The sequence below is a fragment of the Pimephales promelas genome, chromosome 24 (assembly GCF_988280905.1).
Source record: "Pimephales promelas chromosome 24, fPimPro1.hap1.1, whole genome shotgun sequence".
NCBI lineage: Eukaryota > Metazoa > Chordata > Actinopteri > Cypriniformes > Leuciscidae > Pimephales > Pimephales promelas.
The window spans coordinates 15,988,997-16,014,902 of NC_142792.1; the positions used below are offsets into that span (position 1 = coordinate 15,988,997).

At 46.4% G+C, this 25,906-nt stretch overlaps 1 protein-coding gene across 1 annotated transcript in view; it reads left to right on the forward strand.

Annotated features, from left to right (window-relative positions):
- Positions 1–7,971: 7,971 nt before the first annotated feature.
- Positions 7,972–25,906, forward strand: part of LOC148965191 (uncharacterized) — a 28,408-nt gene continuing 10,473 nt past the window's right edge. Inside the window, exons 1-2 of the mRNA XM_089126678.1 lie at positions 7,972–9,837; positions 24,262–25,901. Of these exons, the coding sequence (XP_088982804.1) occupies positions 9,318–9,837; positions 24,262–24,320 (579 nt within the window). The 5' untranslated portion in view covers positions 7,972–9,317 and the 3' untranslated portion in view covers positions 24,321–25,901. The remainder of the gene's footprint in view (positions 9,838–24,261; positions 25,902–25,906) is intronic.

Below are 25,906 nucleotides of genomic sequence, written 5' to 3' on the forward strand. Positions count from 1 at the left end.
ACAACACATTCAAAGTCTCCCTTTGCCTTCTTATTCCCTCTCTTTCTTTAGATAAGCGCTCTTCCTTTTCTTCCAAAGCATGCATTTCCTTCAAAGCAGCGGCTTTAGCTAAAAGTGCTGCCTTCTCTGCCTGTGCCACCAGACGAGCTGATGCTGAGCTTGTATATGAACTTTTACATGAAATCTGACTTACCAAAGATATACTATCTTTAGGATCAATTTCATCTCCTTTTTCTGACAGTGGTTTAACAGGACAGGATTGAATCCACTCATCAACCTTAATCTTAAACTCATTGATGTTTATCAACTTTGGCTCATACCATTGTTCTGTGTCTGCAGCACAATCATCCTTTGACAATAACTGTTGGTATTGTTTGTGCAGGTTATTAAAGTCTTCTAGTGTTTCTGTGTATTTCTGAACATTCCTCTCTACCTCCTCCAGATTGACTGGATCACACATAAGTTCAGTTGCTTTGTTCATTCTACGAGTCAACACAGCACACTTAATCTTTCTAGCCATTTTTGTTTCTTTCTTCTTCTTTTCTAGTTCAAGGAACTCTTCCTCAGCAGGTGTAACATCAGTGTCAGTGACATCCGTATTGACTGAGGCTCTTTGTTCCGTGTGACAAACTCAAAAGTCCCTTTTCTTCCAAATATAACTCGATATTCATCAAAATGAATTCTTAAACATGCACAGAGCAAGATTGCTTTAAAAGTTCTTTGTTTTACATGCCGATTCTTTTGGATTCACTCGGATTCACTTTGGCCTTCAAAAAAGCCAAGATGGCACTTGCACTTCATAACTTCCTTTTCTGGTATTCCTTTGCTCCCAGTATACCCATCCAGAGAAGTCTTTTGACAAAATTGTGCTAGCCTTTTCCTTGTCCTTTCTTGCAAAACGCGATCACTGTCGGCTGAGCTGGACATAGCTTGACGCGTGCAGGTGATGAGTGAGAAGAATGATCCAGCTTATCCAATGAACGTTTATTGTCACTTGTATGAAAGTTACAGAAAGCAAATAAAACATGAATAGAAGTCTCTTATATGGCAACAAACGGCTTGTCACGTCATGGAACCACACGGCACACCACCGCACGGTCAAAAGACTGTTTGCCCTCTCAGCCACCCCGGATACTGTGGCTTCCTGTCTTTAAAGCCCATCCCCTTGGGTTCCACCTTCAGCCTCTCAACCGTCCTTTAGGTGGCGGTAGACATACCTGTGGTCACATATAATCACTCACTCACTCACTCACTCACTCATTCATCCACAAACACACAACCCACTATTCACCAAAAAGAAACATTAAATCAACTCAAAAGCTCAACTTGGCTCCTACACTCAGTACCACCAGTGTCGACCAAGAGTCGAGATGAAACCTTTGCCTTCTGTCCGTACTGTGACGGTGAAGAACATCACCTTAGTCGATGTGCCGCATTCCAGTCCTTAACCGAAGACCAAGTGATCGACTGGATTAAGACTAATAACGGATGCTGGAAGTGTGGACGCGACCGTGGAGCTGCACAGTGTGCTCTAAAGAAACTCTGCCGTCTGTGCGAGGGAAAGCACCTCCGGATCGTTCGCGGGGTCAACTTTAAGCCGACGAAAGAAGGGACAAAATGCTGTACCTCGAGCGCCCTCGAGGACTCGGCGGTGTCCTTCCGAAGCATAAGGGACAAAGCCTAGGTACTTACGCTGTGCTCGATGATGGTTCTGAACGGACTACGCCGTTACCAGCAGCAGCCCGGAGACCGGGACTTACTGGCCAGGCGGAGGACTCGGCCTCGAGAACCGTAAGGCAAGAACATTACTGAGCTTTGCGGTACTTCGGTGTCCTTTCAAATTTCAACTCCATCCCAACCTGGCAGGAGTCGTAAAAATAACGGGAGCCTTCACAGCAGAACCACTTAGCTTAGCTGGACATTCCTACCCCGTTGCGGACCTTCAACAAAGATACCGGCATTTGAAAGGCTCACCGTTACAGCCCATTCGCAAAGCCTGTCCCCTGTTACCGATTGGAGCAGATCATCCTCACCTCATCACTCCGATCGAACCGGTCCGTCTCGGTCCGCCCGGAGGTCCGGCAGCTGTCGGGACGAGACCGGGTTGGTCTTTGCAAGGCCCAGCGAGAGTGTTTGGAGATAATGTTGAATCCCAGCAGGGTCTGCACATTGCCACTAATCCCTCGATGACAGAGTCGTTCCGGAATGTCGAGAGACTCCGGCGAGCAGACGTGATTCCCAACAGAAACGAGAAATCCGTCACTCGGTCCGAGCAGGACCGAGCGGCCCTCGACTCGCTTGAGTCGCGGACCGTTTCGGAGTAATGATCGATGGCGCGAGTCGCTACGCCGCTCCTCTCCTGCGTGAGAAGGATACGCCCATACTCCGTGCTCCTACGGAGGCAGTTCTTCCGAACCTTGGGAACACAGAGAAACGTCTGGAGAAAGACCCCAGTAAAGCAGCCGCCTACCAACGGGAGATAGAAAAATCAGAGACCTCGGGCTATGTTGTCAAACTCCCACCCGAAGCGGTTAATTCACAAAGTGAGTCATGGTTCATCCCTCACCACCTCGTGCAGCACAACGGTAAGAACCGTGTGGTTTTGAACCGTTCATTTGACTTTGAAGGCCACAACCCGAATAACTATCCGCTGCCAGGACCGGCCTCGGGTCCGTCGTCGCTCGGTGTGTTCCTGCGCTTTCGTGAGCGTCCAGCGGGGATATGAAAGGGATGGGCGTCTCCTCTGTTTCTCTAATGGCGAGACACGGACCGATCTGAACCACCAGGCGTTTACGAACGGCAAGTGCTACCTTTTGGCACGACTCGCAGTCCGCGTTGTGCCGTTTATGCCGTCCGGCGACGTGTTGCGGATCATTGCGCTCCTGATGACGATATTTCAGAACTTCGGTAGAAAAGGAATTTCTACGTGGACAGTCGCTCGAAGAGCCTACCGTCAGCTCAAGAGGCAAGGCCGCTTGTGGACGGACTCCGCGCCCTCTTTGCCGGTGGTGGGTTGGAACTTCGCCAGTGGGCAAGTAACGATCCCAGTGTGGTGGACCACCTTCCGGCAGACGCGAGATCCAGTAGTACTGAGTTGTGGCTGGATCTCAAGATCGTTCCGATGCTCGAGAATCCGCACCGGGTTTGAGGTGGCACCGCAAATCAGACCACCTTGGGTATAAACAAAAAAACCCGTCCCGTCGAGGCCGGACCGTGCGCTCTCGGACATGTTTACGAGGTACTTGCAACCCAGTGTGACCCCTTAGGCTTCACGCTCCCCTTCACCACCCGAGGCAAGGTTTTAGTTCAGCGATTATGGGACGGGCGACGAGACCGGGACGACCCAAACCTACCTGACGACCTTTTGAGATCCCGGAGAGAATGGGAGGCGGAACTTCCTACGGTGGCAAGTATTTCACTACCCACGCTGTGTCACATCTTCAGACATTAATCGTTCCCACGACACCGGACAGATTGGCATCTTTCGCGACGCTTCCGAGCAAGCTCACGGATCCGTCGCCTGCCTACGTGCTAATGATGACGGTGGTCGTATTCAGTTAGCCTTTGTACTAGCGAGGTCCAAGGTCGCCCCAAAACGACGTCTGACGATTCCTCGACCAGAGCTTCGTGCTGCCCTGAACGGTGCCCGATTGGCCAAACCGTTGAAAAAACCGAGCTCACCCTCGAGACGAATACAGCGACGCCACGGACCGAGTCCACCACCGTGTTTCAAGGTGTTTGTTGGAACCGGGATAGCCGAGATTCGAGAGCCGACAACTGAATGTTCCTGGCGACGTGTGGATTCCGGCAGTAATCCAGCTGATGACCTGACCCGAGGTAAAACTCCTCTTCTTCAACCGTCAGTGCCCGACAGATGGAGCCGAGGACCGTCCTTCCTGCTTGAGTCTGAGTCAGTGTGGCCTGTCTGTCCTTCTATTCAACCAGCAGAAATCAAAACAGAGCAGCGCAAAGGAATCCTCTGTGGACTCAGGACGGAAGTAGACGTTCCTGACGTTCCCGATCCCGTCACGCGCAACACCTGGAGCGAGTTAGTGGAGTTAGCCACAGTTCAAGGTCTAATTGATACAGGACCACCTTCAGCAGTGGACTACCCAACTGCAGAATGGCACATCCTGCAGAAATGTCAAATGGATGGTTTTCCAGATGAATACAAACTCCTAAGAGCTGGTTAAGGAGAAGCTTTTGGATGGCGAGAGGACGAGAAGCAATATACGAAAACGACGACAACAACAACAACGTTTGTGCAAAGACTGCCAAACACGGAAGAACAAAGCAGTTACTCCCCGAATGGCAGATCTGCCTCCGGCTCGACTCGGACCGCTCAAACCTCCCTTCCGCAGCACGGGCGTGGACCGTTTCGGGCCGTTCCAAATTAATTAAGATTGGCGGACGACGTGAGAAAAGGTGGGGAATCATCTTTAAGTGCCTCGCGACGCGAAGTGTTCATCGAGACCTTCTCACAGCTATCGATGCTGATTCCCGGTGTTCTGAACACCTCGCGAGTTACGTTCGGACAACGGCACTGACTTTCACGGAGGACGGAAAGAGTTGCGGGAAGCCTTTGCGTCGCTCGCTCCGTCACAGATCCAGCTGCATTTAGCTAAACAAACGATTTCTTTCCCCTTTAACCCACCTGGAGCCCCACACTTTGGTGGTGTGTGTGGGAAAGAGAAATGAGGTCAGTCAAGACTGCTCTTCACATCACAGTCAGCTCCCAAGTCGTAAGTGAGGAAGTTCTCCAAACGGTCCTCGTTGAGGTGGAGGGAATGCTTAATGGCAAGCCCTTGGGTTACGCTTCCGGCAATGTAGCCGACCTTGACCCTGTTGCAGCGAATGATTTGCCGACGGGGCGGCCAGATAGCTCACTGCCACTCGTGGTCTATCCCGCTACGGAGCTCGTGGGTCGGAGGAGGTGGAAACGGAGTCAAGTTCTGTCCGATCAGTTCTGGTCAAGTTTCACCCGGCATTACCCGCCCACGCCACAGACCCGCGACAAGTGGCACACAGATGCCGGTGACGTTTCTGTCGGAACAGTGGCGACGCTCGTCGATCCACAACTACCACGGGCATTGCGGTCGGTAGGCAAAGTTGCGAAGACCTTCCCAAGTTCGGATGGCCGTACCAGATCTGCTGAGATTCAAGTCAAGGATGAGACCTACATCCGGCCCGTTTGTCGCTTGATCCCCCTTCCTGCGTTTACAGATCAAAAGGAACTTGTGTTAGCCCCTCATACTGATCAATTTTTAGAGTTCAAATACGCTTGAGAAGGTTTCAGCCGATCAGAGAGTCGTGTTTATCGAATGACGTCAGTCAGTCAGTCAGTGCCCAGTCGGTGAGAGACGAACGAAATGTGAATTGTGAAATATTATCTGGGAACTGCAATACATTGAATAATGTCACCAGTTCTATTGCCTTGATGAATGTTGTCGATTTAGCCGCATCTCTAATGTTATTGTTATTCTGTATTATTGTTATTCTGTATTCAGACCACTTACCGTTACCACTCGCTGTTCCCATTCGACTCGAATCAAGAGTAAACCACAAACTCTGCTGCAAACTCTGAGTCGTACGTGTTCTTACCGACACACCAGTGCGGATACAAATCCACCTACTCCAGTAATGTACGGTCCTTAACCCTTTAACGTGCATCGGAACCGTGCGGTTGACCTTTTTTTCCGCGGTCAAATTCCTGTTATTAATACTCGCCAAACTCCATTTTTAGCCGTTTGTTCTTATTCCTCTCACTGAGTAGAATGTGCAATGACAATTATATCCACTGGGTGGCAATGTTGTACTAAAATATCTCTTCAGCTGGGCCAGGTTCCTAGTTGTTTTGAGCATGCTATAGTTCAGCCTTTCTTGAAAAAGAGCAAACTCGATGCAGCTTCATACAAAAATTATAGGCCTATTTCTAAATTGCCATTTATTTCTAAAATTCTAGAAAAGGTTGTGGCGGACCAGCTAAATAATGCTCTAAATCTACATGATATTCGCGATAAATTTCAGTCTGGGTTTCGTAAAAAACATTCAACTGAGACTGCCCTCCTTAGGGTCTCAAATGATATTCTGATGGCTGCTGATGGAGGTAAATGCTCTGTGCTGGTTCTATTAGATCCAAGTGCAGCGTTTGACACTGTAGATCACTGCACTCTGATCAATAGACTGAGAACAACTGTGGGCATTACTGGATCTGCTCTGGATTGGTTTTCCTCCTATCTTACAGACCGGAGTTTCTCTGTATCCATAGGGCCTTATGTGTCAGACTCCGCACCTTTAACCTGTGGTGTGCCCCAAGGTTCTGTGCTCGGCCCCCTGCCGTTTGGTCTATGTATGCTTCCTCTCGGAAAGATTATTGCTAGTTTTGGAGAGATATCTTACCACTGCCATGCTGATGATATTCAGCTTTATTTATCATCTTTTAGCCCTGACAGGCTGGATAAACTGTCACTGTTGCACAATTGTTTAGCCTCCATCAATAAATGGATGTCTGATAACTTTTCGCAGCTAAATTCGGACAAAACCGAGGCGTTGATCATGGCTCCTGATAAAATTACTCCAAAGATTAGGCAGGCCATTGGGGCTTTATCATCCTCAGATGGTGATGTGCTACGAAATTTAGGTGTACTTTTTGATAAATCGATGAGTTTTAGCAGTCGTGTTAAATCCGTGGTTCGTTCCCGTTTTTTTTTTTTCATCTCAGAAACATCGCTAAGATTAGATCGGTGGTTTCTAAAGAAGAGTTGGAGATGCTTGTTCATGTTTTTTATTTCCTCTCGTCTGGACTACTGCAATGCACTGTACACTTGCTTAAACAAATCCTCCATGGAGAAATTGCAAGTTGTGCAGAATGCTGCTGCACGACTGTTGTCAAAGACAAACAGGAGATCACATATCACTCCCGTGCTTAAGGCTCTTCGCTGGCTCCCAATTAGTTTTAGAGTGCAGTTTAAAATTTGAACCATTACCTACAGAGCTCTCCACCATCGAGCTCCTGCGTACATCCAGGACCTTTTTCACATTCACTCTCCCGGTCGCTCCTTGAGGTCTTCAGGCCAAGACCTTTTTACTGTTCCTAGAACTCGTTTTAAAACAAGAGGCGATCGTGCGTTTTGTGTGGTGGCTCAAAGGCTATGGAATTCTCTTCCATTAGTCTTGAGAGCTTTGGACACTGTAGAAAATTGTAGTAAACACCTTAAAACACATCTTTTTAGACAAGCTTTTAACTAGCTATATGGTGGTGTTGTAATGCGTGTAGTGGTTTTTATTTCTTTTATTATTTGTTTTTTTTTTTTAATGTAAAGCACTTTGTGACCCTTCATGTCTGTGAAAAGTGCTATATAAATAAAGTTTACTTGCTTACTAAAGTATGTGTTGCTGAGACGAGCTGAATCTGAACCGGAAGATTATTGTCGTGATCTCTCTCTCTTCGAACAATGGCTGCCAGTGACGCGAAAATGTAAGGCAAGACATTTCTTCGGTTGGATTTCATGTTCTAGACTTCCCAATGATTATCTTTTTGTTGAACGGAAGAAACGTGATGACAAAATGTATCTCTCTCTGTTGCCTCAGAAAAGTTGTGCGACCGCTCGGTCGAGTTGCCCAGTTAGGGTAAACGCTGAACTCGACACCAGCTAAATTGGCACAGCAGCGCGATAATACAGCCCGCAGGATCATGCGGCCTATTTCTTTGCTAGACCATATTTATTTTACCCTTATTCATACGGCCTGTGGTTTACCTTCGGATTCTAAATGTGATACCGTTGACTCTTTGCAGGCTTATTGACTAACACTACGTTACGCATCGAATAGTCTCGATGGGAATAAACGTTACATTTTCTGTGACAAACATGACACGATAATGAGACTGAATTGATGGTTGAACATTTTTGGCTTTATTTAGCACAGTAAACTTAAAAGCACAGTAAACAGACTCTCGATCTAATTTCATGGTTGAGTGTTATCCGGTTTGTCACACATAGTACAAAGAGTATTTTTTAGCATATTTAATGTTTTCTTAACAAATTAAAATAAATCATAATGTGCCTGTGTGTTGGGTGTTTATCAGTTTGTCAATATGACCATTGTGCATTTATTATGGGTAGATGTACCTGATGCACTGAAGACACAGTTTGCGACCCTACACTGTACAGTAATGTTTACTACGTTCCATCTCTTTCAGACATAACGGACTGCCGTACATTTTATGGACACCCCAGATCTACCTCTAGCACCCGCTGATCCATGTGACTCAGAAGCGGAAGACCTCGGTGATCCGGACGATGGAGAGAATGAAGATTCTGTCCCTCCACGCAGTATAGATTTACCGCCCCCTTCAAAGAAATCGAGGAATAGAAACGGGCTTGTTGAGGTGTCTTCAGACCTCAATCAAACTCCCTCCCCTCCCGCAAAGTCCAGGAAGACCAAATGGGTCGAAAAGGACATCCCGACCTTCACTCTGCCCGAGCCCGTCTTCGAGCTTCCAGAGTCGGTCCAGACGCCGTTTCTGTATTTTAAGAAGCTCTTTACTGACCGGACGGTTGTGCACATGACTGAGCGTACCGACCGGCACTCGGTTCAACGGACCGAAAAAAACGGAAAAAAAAAAACCACCAAAAAGAACCGATGAGAATACCGTTAAAGTACCGGATCGATAAGCGGTATCGGTAAGAGTAGTAATACCGATAAAACCTTAACGATACCCATCCCTAGTCATTACAGTTCAGTGGGCCTGATGTACAGAGTGACGCTCATGTAGTCGTAGATAGTCACAGCCCGAATTCAGGTCCATTGGGTTTTGAGGGCCCATCTGCGAGTTATGATTCAGAAAATCCGAGACAGCAACAGGGTGTGTTTTCGTCTACTCCATACCCTAATGCACAGCCCCCAAAATGTAGTCACCGCTATGACTGACTGACATAATCAGCCAGGTTGGTCAGCAGATTGCTGATAGCATAGTCAACAGACTAAGTCCGACACACAAAGTTGACTCACCTTTAGTTGATGATTCCACCAGAAGTGTAACTGCTGATGGTGCAGCTTCACAGATGATGGACCTGACGCGAAGCCAGTTGTCTTTTTCCAAAAATGTGAGAGAACCTCCTAGCTTCGGGGGAGGAGTTTCTGATGCTGTTGACTTAAATGAGTGGATAGACATCATGAGAGACTGTATCAAACGCAATAATTTGAAAAAAAAGAGCATCAAGCGGAAGAGATTATGATTCACCTAAGAGGCAAAGCAAGGGACGTGGTCAAGTTTGGCATGAGAAACTGTGACGTTGACATTGCGCATAACCCTGATGCGATCTTTAGCATTCTCAGGAAACACTTCGAAGCTGCTCCTTGCTCTCCTCTCCCGCTGGCTGACTTTTCATTCCACCTTACCCAGACCAGATGAAGATGCCTTCGAGTACCGGATCAGGCTAAACCGTGCTGTTGACATCGCTGCTGAGCGTTTGAGGGAACAGGGTAAAGTACTGGATTGTCCTGGAACAGAGGTAACCCGCATGTTCATCAGACACTGCCCACGTAAAGAGCTTGCAATCACCTTTCGGTCTGAGACAATTGACGCATGGACTGTGCGAGAAGTTGAGGATATTTTGAATGAGTATCACTCAGATTCCAGTCTTGTATCCACAGTAAGAAAAACAGCACCCACTAAAATACCTGTGAACAGAACCGAAGTGGAACTGTCATCTGCAGCACTTCCAGCTCCTTATGATGTTCGGCAGTCCAAGTCTCTGGAAGCATCTGCATTGGAGCGTGTCATGAGCTTACGGGAAAAAGTCCTGTTAAGAGAATCTGACAGCAAAAAGCCAGGTACACGTTTGAAGCCCAAAGTGAGTCTTGCGAGAGTGAAAGGCCTCAATGATCTGCCCTGCACTGTCTGTTCGAGCCCTGATCATTAGCGATGGGAAGTCCGGTTCTTTTCCGCGAACCGGTTCTTTCGGACGGTTCGTTTTAATGAACCGGTTCAAAAAACCGGTTCACCAGTTCTTTTACGTCATCACGTAATGACGTCAATTCTATCATCCTGGCGGATAAAACTACTTCAAATTACAGGCATTTTTAATCATAACTTCAGTTAAATAATAGTACGCATCGTCATAATCATCTTGGATACGTTTCTTACATTTACATTTTGAAAACGAACCCACTGCAGCCTAGGCGATGTGCTAACGCGGATGTTTTACATGTTTTAAATGTCGAAAATGCATAAATGGTCTTCGTCATTTTATTTGTTATTAAATAAACGTACATTTCGCCGATTCGCCCTCTCATTTAAGTCCTGGGTTCAACCGTACTACTGCGTGCTCGTATATCAGCACGGGATCAGCCGGCCGAAAGAAAGTTCTGTTCAGAGACGGTGCCATCACGCATGCGCAGTACCTCCAGCTCATCGGTTCTCCGTATCGAACGTGTCCGAAAGAAACAGTTCTCAGTTCTGTTGTAGTGATTCAAGAACTGCAACAACCAGTTCTCGACTCGAGAACCATAGCATAGGCCTGTGTGTGCTGAGCTGAAACCTGAACACACAGTCAAAACTAAAAAATCGATGCACGTCTGTCTCCAATAGCCTTCTGTAGCCTATATAGGTAACAGTAGCCTAGATATACATCGTGTTTACAATGTGTTAACATAACGCATTAAACATGTTTAATTTGTTACGTTAACACATTATAAACATTTACTAAGCAGTGCACCATTAAAACCTTGGCAAGAGTTTACATCAAAGATTTATAGTTACTAGAAATTAAATGAGCTGTTCCTGAAAATATTATATTAGTATAATAATAAATGTTTAGAATCCAATCATTGTTTCCAATCGTTCAAATAATACAGTGATAATACAGTAATTATGTGATGAACATGTTTCCAAAATGTTTTATTTTGTTACACTTACTGATGTTCAACTAAAGAGTTGGAAACGTACATTTCGTCCCTCAGAAAAAAATGCACGCGTGCTCAGCTCATCAACTCATCAGTTGTCAGTATGTCGAACGTGTCCGAAAGAAACAGTTCTCGGTTCTGTACTAGTTATCCGAGAACCGCTGTATCCAATATTATGAAGCCGCAGACTCGGAGCCTGCATCTACAGTCCCCCACCGAGAGTCCCGCATTCTCAGAACCCTCATTTTTCGAACACAGCGCCTCCTGCTGTTCAAAAGATCGAATAACACCCGCACACAGAGTACAGCGCACGCTTATCCAAATGCAATTAAAAACAATAGGATGCAATATTACGGTCTTCAAATAAATTATCCAATAAATATTTGCGTTCCCTGCTTAATGCAGGTGCCAAAAAAACTCATCGTTACTGATGGAAGGGATACAATTACAGATTGAACTATCTTCTGAAAAATAGTCTATGTGATATTTTATTGCTACAATGTTTGGTTTTTTTTGTTATATATATTTTTTTTTTTATTCAAAATTCAAATTCAAAACTTTTTCTTTCAGTTCAACCTATAATGGTCTAATTAACATTACCATGCTAACATGGTATATCTTGATATATTTTGATATATTTTGATATTTTGAATGCGAAGCAAAATAAATGAGAATAGACAAAACGCCAATAATAAACAATTCAGTAGGCTACTTTATTTAATGATCACCTAAACATCATCTGACTGTAAAGAAAAAAAGGAAGAACAAACTGTGTTCGTGACTTTACTTTTCGTCTTTAATTGCATTCAAAAAACTCATTTACAAGTCGCTTTGCATAATCATAAAATGATGCGTTGCTGGAATCGGAAGGGGCAACTCCATCGATGTATGGTGTACTGGATAGGCTACGATAGCACACGTCTTATGATCTTTCAAAAAGAAAGAAAAAAAATTCGAAAAATTCATGTTGCACTGCTCTGACTGTAGAAGTGTCCCTTGAGATGTTTTTGAACTTTGGACAACTTTGTGGGTTTGAGATATATGGGGGCACAAAATGGGCAGTAAAAATAACTGCAGCATTTATGACGTATAAAAAAGTCCGAGGTTAAAGGCTAACGTCAGTGGTGGAATGTAACGAAGTACAAATACTTCGTTACTTTACTTAAGTACATTTTTCACGTATCTTTACTTTACTTAAGTACAATAAATAGTGCCTACTTTTTACTTTTACTTCGTTACATTTTGCAGCAATTATTATACTTTCTACTCCACTACATTTCTACAACTTCTGTTACATTTTCGTTACATTTTCTGACCAGTTTTTCCCCTGCCAAAACGTAATCTGACCGTCCGTTCGTTGCACGTTTGTCTCACTAGTGACGTTTGGTTGCCATAGATACAGTATATCAACCCGGTAAATGTGTCTCACACGCAGTGTGTTTATCATGCAACTCATACGCGAAAATTTGTTTTTACGTGCATAGGAAACACACCGTGTGTAATATATGTTTGGTTTGGTTAGGATTATGGCAAGCCAAGAGGTTCAGAATTACACCATAAATGAATCGCGTTTACTGCCAAACATAGTTATTAACATATAGTAAGGATAAGCATGATATTGCCTAATTGCAAGCTTGTTTCAGAAATGGTGACATTTTTTTCCCATCATTATTGAACATCATTATAGGAGTAGGCTATTAGGTTGAATGAGTTAGAATTAAATGTTTTATTAATCATTAGAAAATAGACATTAAGATAATAAATTGTTATGCAAGTACTTTTACTTTTAATACTTAAAGTACATTTAAAATAAAGTACTTTTTACTTTTTACTTTAGTATGGTTGTCATTGTGTTACTTCTACTTTTACTAAAGTAAATATTTATCTGGGTATTTGTACTTTTACTTAAGTACTGAGATTCAGTACTTCCTCCACCACTGGCTAACGTTAGCTATCAAAATATTTTCGGGGTAAAGAGGGCGAAAAAACATAACGGCTCAAATCTTGTTACAAACTACCTTTACAAATATTAAATGGACTATTCTTATGTTGTATCGATTAGCTAAATTAGTTTTATTAAAAAAGAAATCAAACGAGCTATTACGATTCTCGAAATAAAATTGAAGACGGCCTACTCACGTTTTGGCTTAAGTTCTGTTTAAATCCGATACAATTTGATAGGAGGCGCTGACTCGAAAAACGAGGGGTCTGAGAATGCGGGACTCTGGGTGCAGGGGGACTGTAGATGCAGGTCTCCGAGTCTGCAGCTTCGTACTACTCGCTGTATCTGTACGTTCGGTAGTACACGCATGCGCAGTATCAGCTGCTCGTGCTCGTCACTTCTCTCAGCAGCAACATGTCTCCGTTCAGTAAACTTTTTGAGTTATTGGAATAAAATGTACTTCTGGATATTGGTTTATTTCGATTTGGAGGGACTTTGGAGGGGCATGTCTGAAAGTGAGTAACTTTAGTAACTTGTGGTTTAGCGCTGACGCAGGACGCGAACCGTTTCGGACGATTCAGTCCGATTTAGTGTACTGGTTCGACCGGTTCACTAAAAAGAACCGGTTCAAAAGAACGATTCGTTCACGAACCGGCCATCACTACTGATCATCCTGGGTTTATGTAACGACCACATTTTTAATTGGTAAAATGTAATATTCCGACTGAGTTGTATTAAAATGAACCATTGGTCACCCAGTCTCATGCATTTAGATGATGATAACCACAGATAAAACCAGGCGTAGCCTATAACTTAGCACCTCACTATCATGGCAAAATGTAACTTAATGGTTTCTGTGTGGTATTTGTATGAAAACAGTGGCCTAACAGTTAAATACATTATTAAATGCTGTACTTATATTCCATAAGACATTTAATGAATTGTCTACATTAATGATATTATACAATGAAATGTGTACATCCCACGTTTCATGGTGCAGTTAATATTACTTGGCTAACCTTAGAGTAAATCCGTGGTACGCTAAATGGATTCAGTGTCAATACAGATTCTGACTGGATCGTTGCACGCAGTGTTACTCCTTTTTGTCAGCTGTGTTTCATCTGCCTTTAAACTGGTTTAAACTTGACATCTGTGTTCTTCGCTGAACTCGAGCGTTTCTCGCTGAATGTCTCGAGCGAGACGATCGAAGCAATCGCGTCTGCTCCAGCGAGCTCGCGCTGCGCTCACTGCCGTTTGGACTTTGAGCCGAGCGGATAAGTGCTCCGTGTGGCGCGCAAACATTATCGGACATTTATCGACGTCTTGATATCGTTTTATCGAGAAAAATTACATCGCGATAATTATCGTTGTCGTTTTATCTCCCGGCCCTACTGTGGGGCGACCTTCAACTGAAAGCTATGGTTGACAGTGGCTCCGTGGCGTGCACTTTCAGAGTGAAGCTGCTGAAAGTCTCTTGTTACAACACAAGCCAAATCTACAAAAGTTTCCTGCTGGTGATGTTGTCATAATTGGTTGTGGCGGACGGCGTGTTACCCCAAAAGTGACGTACGAGCTTGAACTCTCAGTTTTTTACGCATGCGAGATGGTTGTTCCAGTCTTAGTGGTTCCAGGCCAAAGCGACGATTTGATTCTGGGCAGCAACGCCATCAAGTGGCTAATTCAAAAAATGAAAGAGACGGACGGATACTGGAGACTAGTGTCCAGCCCAGTTAACTCGGAAGATGTTGAAGGTCACCAATTCCTATCTCCGCTTTCTAACGTGGAACGATGGAAGGGTGAAGACATGCCTGATAAAGTGGGCACTGCAGCCAAGTTGAAAGAGAAAATAGTTCTGGAACCACACCATGAACACCTTGCCTGGGCTCAGCTTCCCGAGTCAACTTCTGTTTCTGTAGGGAGCACAGTCATTGTCGAGCCTACCCTGTGTAAATGCCGTCCAAGGAACGCGATTATAGGAAGAGTCATCACACCTATGCGGGGCGGTGGATGGGTGCCTTTTCGAGATAACGAACCCTACAGACAAAAGTTATCGTCATTAAGAAAAACAAAAAGATTGTGGACGTTTTTTACCTGTATCGCCGCGGAGGAGTTGTCTACAGCCGAGTCTTTGAAGCGTAACGTTCGGTGTGCTGCAAGTTCTACGAGTCATGTGCGGACCGGTGATGAGAGAAGGAACCTGCTGGATGAATTAGGACTACGGGATCAGAATCTGGACGCTTGTGAAGTGTCAGGGGAATGGAAGGATAGGCTTCTGAATCTCACTGAGAAGTACGAGTCGACCTTTTCGCGTGGAAAAATCGAGAAGCCCTTTCGACTCCCTTATCGACGTGTAGCCCCCAGTCACTGTGATGAGCTGGAAGTCTCAGAGTGAATATGCATCTCCGCTAGTATCAGTATGGAAAAAGAACGGTGACCTTCGTATCTGTACTGATTTTAGATGGCTGAATGCAAAGACCGCGAAGGACGCTCACCCACTCCCACACCAAGCGGACGCACTCGCAGCTTTAGGGGGTTTTATGAGAATTTCACAAGTCTTCTCTGCTACTTGGACGATCTGATGGTTTTTGCTCCAAGTGAACAAATAGCTCTTGACCGGTTGGAACTGGTCTTCTCACGCCTGTCTGAACACAACTTAAAGCTAGCGCCGAAGAAGTGCATGTTCCTCAGGAGATCCGTCAGATTCTCGGGACGCATTGTCACTGGGAATGGTGTCCAGACTGACCCAGAAAAGGTCAAGGCGATTAGTGACATCCAGACTACTGACCTCATGGAAGCGGATGGCGTAACCCCTTCTCAGAAGAAGATTCGTTCTTTCCTGGGCATGACCTTGTATTAGCAGCATTTCGTTATCGACTGTTCTGCTAAGGCAAAACCTCTTTTCAAACTTCCATCAGATCGTTCAGAGAAAAGAACTCGGAGGAAGTGTAGCCGTGCGAAGAAGCCGCTCGGCGCTGTGAAACTCTCACCCGTGGATTGGACTAGTGAGCGTCGAACTGCTTTTGAGTCTTTGAAGCGGGACTTGTTGCACAGTGTGACTCTGGCACACCCAGATTTCGGTCACGACTTTATTCTCTCTGTTGACGCTTCATTTGATGGGATAGGAGCTGTGTTATCTCAGGTGCCGCCCGGAGAGAAGGTTGCACGTCCGGTTGCTTTCGCCGGCAAAACACTCTCCAAGTCTCAGATGAACTACCCAGCACGTAGACTCGAATTTGTGGCTTTAAAGTGGGCTATTTGCGACAAGTTTAGCCACTGGTTGAAAGGGAGACATTTCACTGCGTGGTCTGATAATAACCCACCCACTGACGTATATTCTTACCAAACCCAGATTGGACGCGTGTGAACAGCGACGGGTGGCGAAGCTTGCTGCGTTCGACTTTGACCTGAAGTATGTGCCAGGCACAAAGAACATTGTTGCAGATGCCTTGAGCAGAGAACCCTTTGTCAAGTCTCGCGTTAGCCGTCGTCTGTTGAGAGAACCATACGTGTCTCTCTTGGATGAGGTAAATGGAGTTGTTACAGGAACCGTGCAAGATGCCTTTCGTGTCACCAACAACCGTCAGAATGTCGAAGCTACTGGTAATGGAACTGAGAACGAGCTAGAGGATGACGCGAATGACTCGAGTCCTGGATCTGTTGATGCTGCTGAAGTTTCTGCTGTTCTAGGCGCTCACTGCGACGGTGGAGTCAGTCCATTGCCCGTGACAAGTCCGACGTCACTCCAGCTTCCTGATGAAGACGCGTCTGTTGCGATCCCGTTCTCAAGACTCTCAAATCTCCAAGAGTTGGACAATGTAGTCGGTAGAGTCCTCCACTATGTTCGGAGACGTAAACGTCCTTCAAAGAGTGAGAAAGTAAAGGAACCTAGCTCTGTGACGGCCCTTTTGAAGCAGTGGAAAAAGCTGAAGGTTCGTAATCATGTACCGTACAGAGTCAAGAGAGGGATCGACTGATGAACAAGAAAATCTTTCAGTATGTTGTACCAGATTCCCCGAAGCGTGACGTCCTCCGTGGTGTCCGTGATGCAGCTGGACATCAGGGTGGTGCAAGAACTCTCTCTCTAGCAGCTGAAAGGTTCTTTTGGCCAGGAACGAGTAAAGACATCAAGCTCTGTGTGAAGAACTGCCAGAGGTGTGTTGTTGGAAAAACCCCTGAGCCAGATGCTCGTGCGCCCCTTGAGCATATTCGCTGAACCTCTGAACCTATGGAACTAGTATGCATCGACTTCAGGGAAGGTTGTCGATGTCCTAGTAGTGACAGATCGTTTTTCTAAAATGGCACGTGCCTTGCCTTTTCATAATCAATCAGCCAAACAAGTTGCACATCGCCCTTTGGAATGACCTCTTCTGCATCTATGGATTTCCAAAGAGAATACATTCAGATCAAGGAGCAAACTTTGAAAGTAAGATCATTAAGAATTTGCTTGAGATGGCTGGTGTTCAGAAGTCGCACACCACACCGTACCACCCTACGGGTAATGGTATAGCAGAACGGTAAGGTGAGGTGGCCACAGCTTCTAAGAACTTTAACCTTCAGTTACAACTGTACTGTGCATTAAACCACTGGGTTCGCCCCTTTCTATCTCACGTTTGGGCGTATTCCGAGATTGCCGATCGACATCATGTTTCAGCATGTCCTTTGTGTTTTAGAAAGTGGTCAGTCACTATGAGTTTGTCACTGCACTGAAAAGAGATCTGAGCGCAGCTGGTGAAATGGCCCGGAGACACAGTCTCAAAGAGCAGAACCGTCATGCCGTTCTTTACAATCGGAAAGTCAGAGGTTCATCCTTGCAAGTGGGAGATAGAGTTCCCTTTCGAAGGGAACTCAACAATACGTCGAATGACGCAATGGGGAACGCCTCAGGCGTGACAGGTGTCTGAAATCAAATATCAACTCACAGTAATCAGGTTGACCGGCGACAGCCCGTGCATCATCAGCTTGAATGATGAGCGCGTCAATCTGGATGTATAAGAAGGGCGCCTTAAAACCGTGACATCATCCTTTTCGTCTTCAGGGACTGTTTGTCTGTGTGATAGTATCAACGATTAAGCGCGCAGAGACGTGGAGAAACACTTTGCGCGAGTGTACCGACTTGTGTCCAGATATTTGACACTGGAGGATTCACACGATCTGTGCGTGTTCTGCCTGAGAGAAGAGCATTCGCGGGAAGCTCTCGAGGGAGTTTTTTGCGCGAACTGAGAGTTTTCCTTTTAGAACTCTCTGCTCTCGTCTGACCCACTTCTCGAGGGAAGTGGGCGCGGCATCTGAACCCCGCGGTTCCGGTTCCCGCTCGGGCTGAGGCTCAGTGGCGGTCGAGCTCGTGGAGCTTTCAGATGGAGCTGGCAGATTATCGGGAGAGGGGCGTTAACCTCGTGGATGATCTACCAGGGCAGGAGTTGGCTGTAATGTATATATATATATAGAAAAGGATGTCAGTTTGGTTGAGACCGAACCATTTCAGCCCTCCTGCCCAGTGTACGCTGAGCTGGTTGACATTATGGGGCGCGCCACAGACAGATTGCAGTTGCAGTGGAGGCGCGTCTGGGAGGAACCCGCTCATGGTATTTTGGATGGCTGGTTCCTCCCCACCCATAAGCCACCAGCCCGGATGAGCCTTCCATTCCTTTCTGATCTCCACGCTGGGATTGCGAGGGTATGGAAGAATCCGTTCTCCTCACGTCTCTATCTGCATCAGCGGGCTAGTTTCGCTGCTGTGGAGGGAGCCGTGGAGCACGGATATGTGTCGATGTCGCCAGCGGACGAGACGTTGGCTAACTATCTCGTCTCTGGTTGGTCCTCTTCACTAAGAGCTCTGACCCTGTCATCCAAGCTGCTCAAGACATCTTCATGCTTGAATGACAGAGCGTACACGGCAGCAGGTCAGGCAGGTGCGGTTCTGCACGCCCTGCACTGCAAGCAATCTGCTGTTCCGTCAGTGCTATGGTGGCCACGGAGAGACATCCGTGGGAGCTCCCACATACTGTGGTCGCCAGGTTAAAGGCCTCACCAGGCCTTCCTGGTTATGAGCTCCCACACATTGTGGTCGCCAGGTTACAGGCGTCACCAGGCCTTCCTGGTTATGAGCTCCCATATACTCTGGTCGCCAGGTTACAAGCCTCACCAGGCCTTCCTGGTTATGAGCTCCCACACATTGTGGTCGCCAGGTTACAGGCCTCACCAGGCCTTCCTGGTTATGAGCTCCCACTTACTGTGGTCGCCAGGTTACAGGCCTCAATAGGCCTTCCTGGTTATGAGCTCCCACACATTGTGGTCGCTACGTTACAGGCCTCAAAGGGGCCTTCCTGGTTATAGTTCCCACATACTGTGGTTGCCGGGTTACAGGCCTCACCAGGCCTTCCTGGTTATGAGCTCCCACATACTGTGGTCGCCAGGTTACAGGCCTCAATAGGCCTTCCTGGTTATGAGCTCCCACACATTGTGGTCGCTACGTTACAGGCTTCAAAGGGGCCTTCCTGGTTATAGTTCCCACATACTGTGGTTGCCGGGTTACAGGCCTCACCAGGCCTTCCTGGTTATGAGCTCCCACTTATTGTGGTCGCCAGGTTACAGGCCTCACCAGGCCTTCCTGGTTATGAGCTCCCACATGCTGTGGTCGCTGGGTTACAGGCTTCACCAGGCCTTCCTGGTTATGAGCTCCCACATACTGTGGTCACCAGGATACGAGCTCTCACATACTGTGGTCGCCAGGTTAAAGGCCTCACCAGGCCTTCGTGGTTATGAGCTCCCACACATTGTGGTCGCCAGGTTACAGGCCTCACCAGGCCTTCCTGGTAATGAGCTCCCACATACTGTGGTCGCCAGGTTACAGGCCTCACCAGGCCTTCCTGGTTATGAGCTCCCACACATTGTGGTCGCCAGGTTACAGGCCTCACCAGGCCTTCCTGGTTATGAGTTCCCACATACTGTGGTAGTCAGTTTACAGGCCTCACCCAGTCTTCCTGAATGTGGGCTCCCACATGCTGCGGTAGCCAGAATACAGCCTCACCACCTTTCCTGAGCACTTTGCTCCCACTCTGTGGTCACCAGGCTTCATTGGCCTTCCTGGTTATGAGTTGTCACATGTCAGGTTGCAGGCTTCACCAGGCCTTCCTGAATGTGAAACCCCCACTTTTCGTGGTCGCTAAGTTGTAGTGGTGAGTCTTCACATGTCAGGCTGCAGGCCTCAGCGGCCTTCCTGAATGTGAGCTCCCCATGCGTTGGGACTATCGGGTGTTAGGCCTTGTCAGGCCTTTCTGATTATGGGTTCCCACTTGTTGTGGCTGCCAGATAACAGGCCTCAAGTTCGGCCTTCCTGAATTCAGAGTGAAGTACACGAACCCATACTTCACCTATTATTGTGGTAAATCACATGACGGGATATCTTGTGTACTTTCTAAAATCCATTTCGTATGGTAAGGGTCACGCGCGGTATGCTTCGGTCCCTTCTTATGTGGGTCAGACCCCGGTCTTCCCTTGGGTCCCACTTTAAGAGGCGTCCTGTCACTTAAGTAGGCTACAGGGACGCCCTTCTCTGGCTAACTTATGGAAGAAGTAGCCTCCACTTGGTGGAGTAAGCTCCCACAGGTTGTGGTCACCAGGCTGGGTCTCACTGACCTTCCTGAGTATGAGCTCCCACCCAATGTGGTCGCCCGGTTACAGGCCTTCCTGGTCATGAGCTCCCACACACTGTGGTCGGCAGGTTACAGGCCTTAACAGGCCTTCCTGGTTATGAGCTCCCACATATTGTGGTTTCTGGGTTACAGGCCTCACCAGGCCTTCCTGAATTCAGAGTGAAGTACACAAACCCATACTTCACCTATTATTGTGGTAAGTCACCCGACGAGATGTCTTGTGCACTTTTTTAAAATCCATTCCTTATGGTGAGGGTCACGCGCGGTATGCTTCGGTCCCTTCTTATGTGGCTCAGACCCCGGTCTTTCCTCGGGTCCCACTTTAAGAGTTCTTAAGAGCTAACTTCTGGAAGTAGCTCCCACTTGGTGTGGTTTTTCAGGTACACCAGGCTGGGTCTCCCTGACCTTCCTGAGTACGAGCTGCCACCGGATGTGGTCGACAGGTTACAGGCCTTACCAGGCCTTCCTGGTCACGAGCTCCCACACACTGTGGTCGCCAGGTTACAGGCCTCACTAGGCCTTCCTGGTTATGAGCTCCCACAAACTGTGGTCGCCAGGTTACGAGCTCCCGCATACGGTGGTCACCAGGTTACAGGCCTTACCAGGCCTTCCTGGCCATGAGCTCCCACACACTGTGGTCGCCAGGTTACAGGCCTCAACAGGCCTTCCTGAATTCAGAGTGAAGTACACAAACCCATACTTCACCTATTATTGTGGTAAGTCACCCGACGAGATGTCTTGTGCACTTTTTAAAATCCATTTCTTACGGTGAGGGTCACGCGCAGTATGCTTCGGTCCCTTCTTATGTGGTTCAGACTCCGGTTCTTCACTTTGAGTCCCACTCTAGATGTGTCTTTGTCGCAATACATTACGACAGGCACTTCCCTTGTTCAAGCTATCTCCCACAACTGGTGGTTTTAGGTCTCATTAGACCTGTTTCGAGGTAGCCCCATATTGTGTACGGCCTTCCTGACATGAGCCCTCATGTTTCAGAGCTCCCCACACAGAGGGGGTCATCAGGTCTTAGGTCTCATTGACCTTCCTGATTTTGATCCCTCTCTTACTTCCTCGGTGCTCAAAGCGAGCACTGGGTGGAAACTCGTGGATTGAGTGTATGATTCCCGTTGTTTTGAGGTTGAGTCACACTCTCCGGAGGATCCCGTCTCTGTGATCCGAAACTTGATGGTTTCTGCCAGCTTCGCGGGCCTTCAGTTTTTGGATGCCTTTCCTAGGCAATTTCCAAAGGCTCTGTCTTGGACGGACAGGCTATGGCCAGACTGTGTGCGTCTTAGTACAGATCACCAGGCCAGCCTGGGGGCATTTCAGGAGGAGTGTTCTCCTGAATAGTGACTGGCTGGGGGTCCCTTTGGCCCCCTAGCCACACTCCCTAGAAGGGACCCCTTCTATTTTGAAGTTGTGGTCCTAAAGCCTTTGAGCTGGCCCCGATTTACCCACGTTATTACGTTCTGGTTTTTCTTGGTTCATTAGCTTGGGCTATGACCGGTAGGGAGTGCTGTCACTGACAGCCCGATGTAACATAGGGTGAGTGGTTTCAGTGTTCCTTGGAATTACTGGTTCTGACAGTTGTCACTGGCTTTTCGGCATGCACTCCCCTCAGCATGGCGGAGTGGGTATTTCGTTCCCCATTGCGTCATTCGACGTATTGTTGAGTTCCCTTCGAAAGGGAACGTCTCAGGTTACGACTGTAACCTATGTTCCCTGAGAACAGGGAACGAGACAATACGTCTCGTTGCCATGCCTCGGGGCCTGCCTGCAACAGTCCCTTCAGGCGATAGGATGTTGTCACGGTCTCAAGGCGCCCTTCTTATACATCCAGATTGACGCGCTCATCATTCAAGCTGATGATGCACGGGCTGTCGCCGGTCAACCTGATTACTGTGAGTTGATATTTGATTTCAGACACCTGTCACGCCTGAGGCGTTCCCCATTGCGTCATTCGACGTATTGTCTCGTTCCCTGTTCTCAGGGAACATAGGTTACAGTCGTAACCTGAGACGTTTTGCTGGCTAACCGTGGAGAGAAAGGCAAGAGGAAAGTCTCGGACAAGTGGGACTCTGTTTTGTATGAGGTTCAATCAGTGAAACCTGAGATTAATGTGTACAGGATTAAGGATGTTCAGAGTGGCAAAGAAAAAGTGGCGCACAGAAATCTATTGCTGCCAGTTAATTTCTTATCATGGGATGACGGTGAAGAATCAGTTTGTTTCCATCAAAAGATATTTGAAGAGCAGAGATACATTTGTAATTGCTAGGAGCGTGTAGACTGCACCTCCTATGGTCTGTGTTAAGTGTGGAACCTGAGATAAAGATGGAAGAGATAAATTCTGACTTACTGTATTGTAAAGCTCTTTTACTCACATTTTTTTTTTTTGTGCAATCTCTACTGTATATTTAGTTTGTTACATATGCTGGTTCTAGCCCAATTTAACAAGAATTTAGGGGGGGGGGAGGGGGGGTATGTAACGGAGTTGAAAAGAATGTTTATAAATTCATGCATAAATTGGGAAAACTCGACATTGGCCGTTACGTCTCTTGCATCAGCGTGCGTACCGTCGTGGGCGGAGCTACGTCACCAGCAGCAGACTCTCATATCTCGTGCTGCCGGTAAGCCGCATTTATAAGCGCTGTGTCATAAAAATGAGTTTATATAGTCCTCAAGTGCAATGGATGGATTTTATATTACACACAAGTACACATTAAACTGTTAGTCACCGTTTTTGTCAGTCGAGTTGAATATCTGTGATTCGCAATGATAAAATGACGTGTGTGTGTGTGTGTGTGTATGGTAATCCTCTGACGAACTCTATTTATTCTCATTATGATGCATTATGTTAACCTGCCTTTGTCGGTGTTTGTCCCAGGTATGTTTTATTCAGATTTGTCGCCTTCTGTGTGAAGTTATGTTAGTTAATTTGAGTGTTAGCCCTAACTCGCGTGTCGGCACACGCGCTCGCACGCGCTCGCACGCGCTCGCACGCGCTCGCACGCGCTGATCCGTGTAACCGTGCCATTTAGGGTCTGTGCTCATTTTCAGTGTTTCATTTAATTATGTAAAATGATGGTTATTCAAGATTATACTTCTCTGTATTTGTGAAGTGATAATGAGAACAGAGAAAATGATTTATATTTTCTTTAATGTGTTTTATTTTGGTTTTTACTCCACTATATGTTCACGATCACCCTGTAAAAATATCAGTGAGCAGACTCTCATAGTAGTAGTAGTAGTAAAAAATAACTATTTGCATTTATACTTTCAGTAAAAAAAAAGTAAGTTTTGAATAATGAGTAAATGTAACTTTAAAATACAGTAACATTAAAAAAAAAAAAATAGATCCCACTTGAAATTTGTAATATGGAAATGTAAAAAGCTTGTTGGATTCAATCAAAATTACTCATTCAGAACTCTTAAAGTTATGTAGATCACACACATAAATAAATTACTAGAGCAATGCTAAAATTAAGTTAACTTTATGTGAAAAATCTATTTCAACAAACAGAAAAATTAAGTAGTTTCTACAAAGACTTGTCTTGTTGGATCTACGTAATAAAGGTATGCAAAAAAATTCATTATATTTTGTAAGTAAATCAAGCAGATTATTTTTATCAGTGTATGTTGGGTGAACAGTTTGTCAATATGACCATTGTGCATTTATTATGGATAGATGTACCTGATGCACTGAAGACACAGTGTGCGACCCTACACTGTACAGTAATGTTTACTACGTTCCGTCTCTTTCAGACACGACGGACTGCCGTACATTTTATGGACACCCCAGATCTACCTCTAGCACCCGCTGATCCATGTGACTCAGAAGAGGGAGACCTCGGTGATCCGGACGATGGAGAGAATGAAGATTCTGTCCCTCCACGCAGTATAGATTTACCGCCCCCTTCAAAGAAATCGAGGAATAGAAACGGGCTTGTCGAGGTGTCTTCAGACCTCAATCAAACTCCCTCCCCTCCCGCAAAGTCCAGGAAGACCAAACGGGTCGAAAAGGACATCCCGACCTTCACTCTGCCCGAGCCCGTCTTCGAGCTTCCAGAGTCGGTCCAGACGCCGTTTCTGTATTTTAAGAAGCTCTTTACTGACCGGACGATTGTGCACATGACTGAGCGTACCGACCGGCACTCGGTTCAACGGACCGAAAAAACCGAAGAAAAAAAAAACACCAAAAAGAACCGATGAGAATACCGTTAAAGTACCGGATCGATAAGCGGTATCGGTAAGAGTAGTAATACCGATAAAACCTCAACGATACCCATCCCTAGTCATTACAGTTCAGTGGGCCTGATGTACAGAGTGACGCTCATGTAGTCGTAGATAGTCACAGCCCGAATTCAGATCCATTGGGTTTTGAGGGCCCATCTACGAGTTATGATTCAGAAAATCCGAGACAGCAACAGGGTGTGTTTTCGTCTACTCCATACCCTAATGCACAGCCCCCAAAATGTAGTCACCGCTATGACTGACTGACATAATCAGCCAGGTTGGTCGGCAGATTGCTGATAGCATAGTCAACAGACTAAGTCCGACACACAAAGTTGACTCACCTTTAGTTGATGATTCCACCAGAAGTGTAACTGCTGATGGTGCAGCTTCACAGATGATGGACCTGACGCGAAGCCAGTTGTCTTTTTCCAAAAATGTGAGAGAACCTCCTAGCTTCGGGGGAGGAGTTTCTGATGCTGTTGACTTAAATGAGTGGATAGACATCATGAGAGACTGTATCAAACGCAATAATTTGAAAAAAAAGAGCATCAAGCGGAAGAGATTATGATTCACCTAAGAGGCAAAGCAAGGGACGTGGTCAAGTTTGGCATGAGAAACTGTGACGTTGACATTGCGCATAACCCTGATGCGATCTTTAGCATTCTCAGGAAACACTTCGAAGCTGCTCCTTGCTCTCCTCTCCCGCTGGCTGACTTTTCATTCCACCTTACCCAGACCAGATGAAGATGCCTTCGAGTACTGGATCAGGCTAAACCGTGCTGTTGACATCGCTGCTGAGCGTTTGAGGGAACAGGGTAAAGTACTGGATTGTCCTGGAACAGAGGTAACCCGCATGTTCATCAGACACTGCCCACGTAAAGAGCTTGCAATCACCTTTCGGTCTGAGACAATTGACGCATGGACTGTGCGAGAAGTTGAGGATATTTTGAATGAGTATCACTCAGATTCCAGTCTTGTATCCACAGTAAGAAAAACAGCACCCACTAAAATACCTGTGAACAGAACCGAAGTGGAACTGTCATCTGCAGCACTTCCAGCTCCTTATGATCGGTTCGGCAGTCCAAGTCTCTGGAAGCATCTGCATTGGAGCGTGTCATGAGCTTACTGGGAAAAAGTCCTGTTAAGAGAATCCGACAGCAAAAAGCCAGGTACA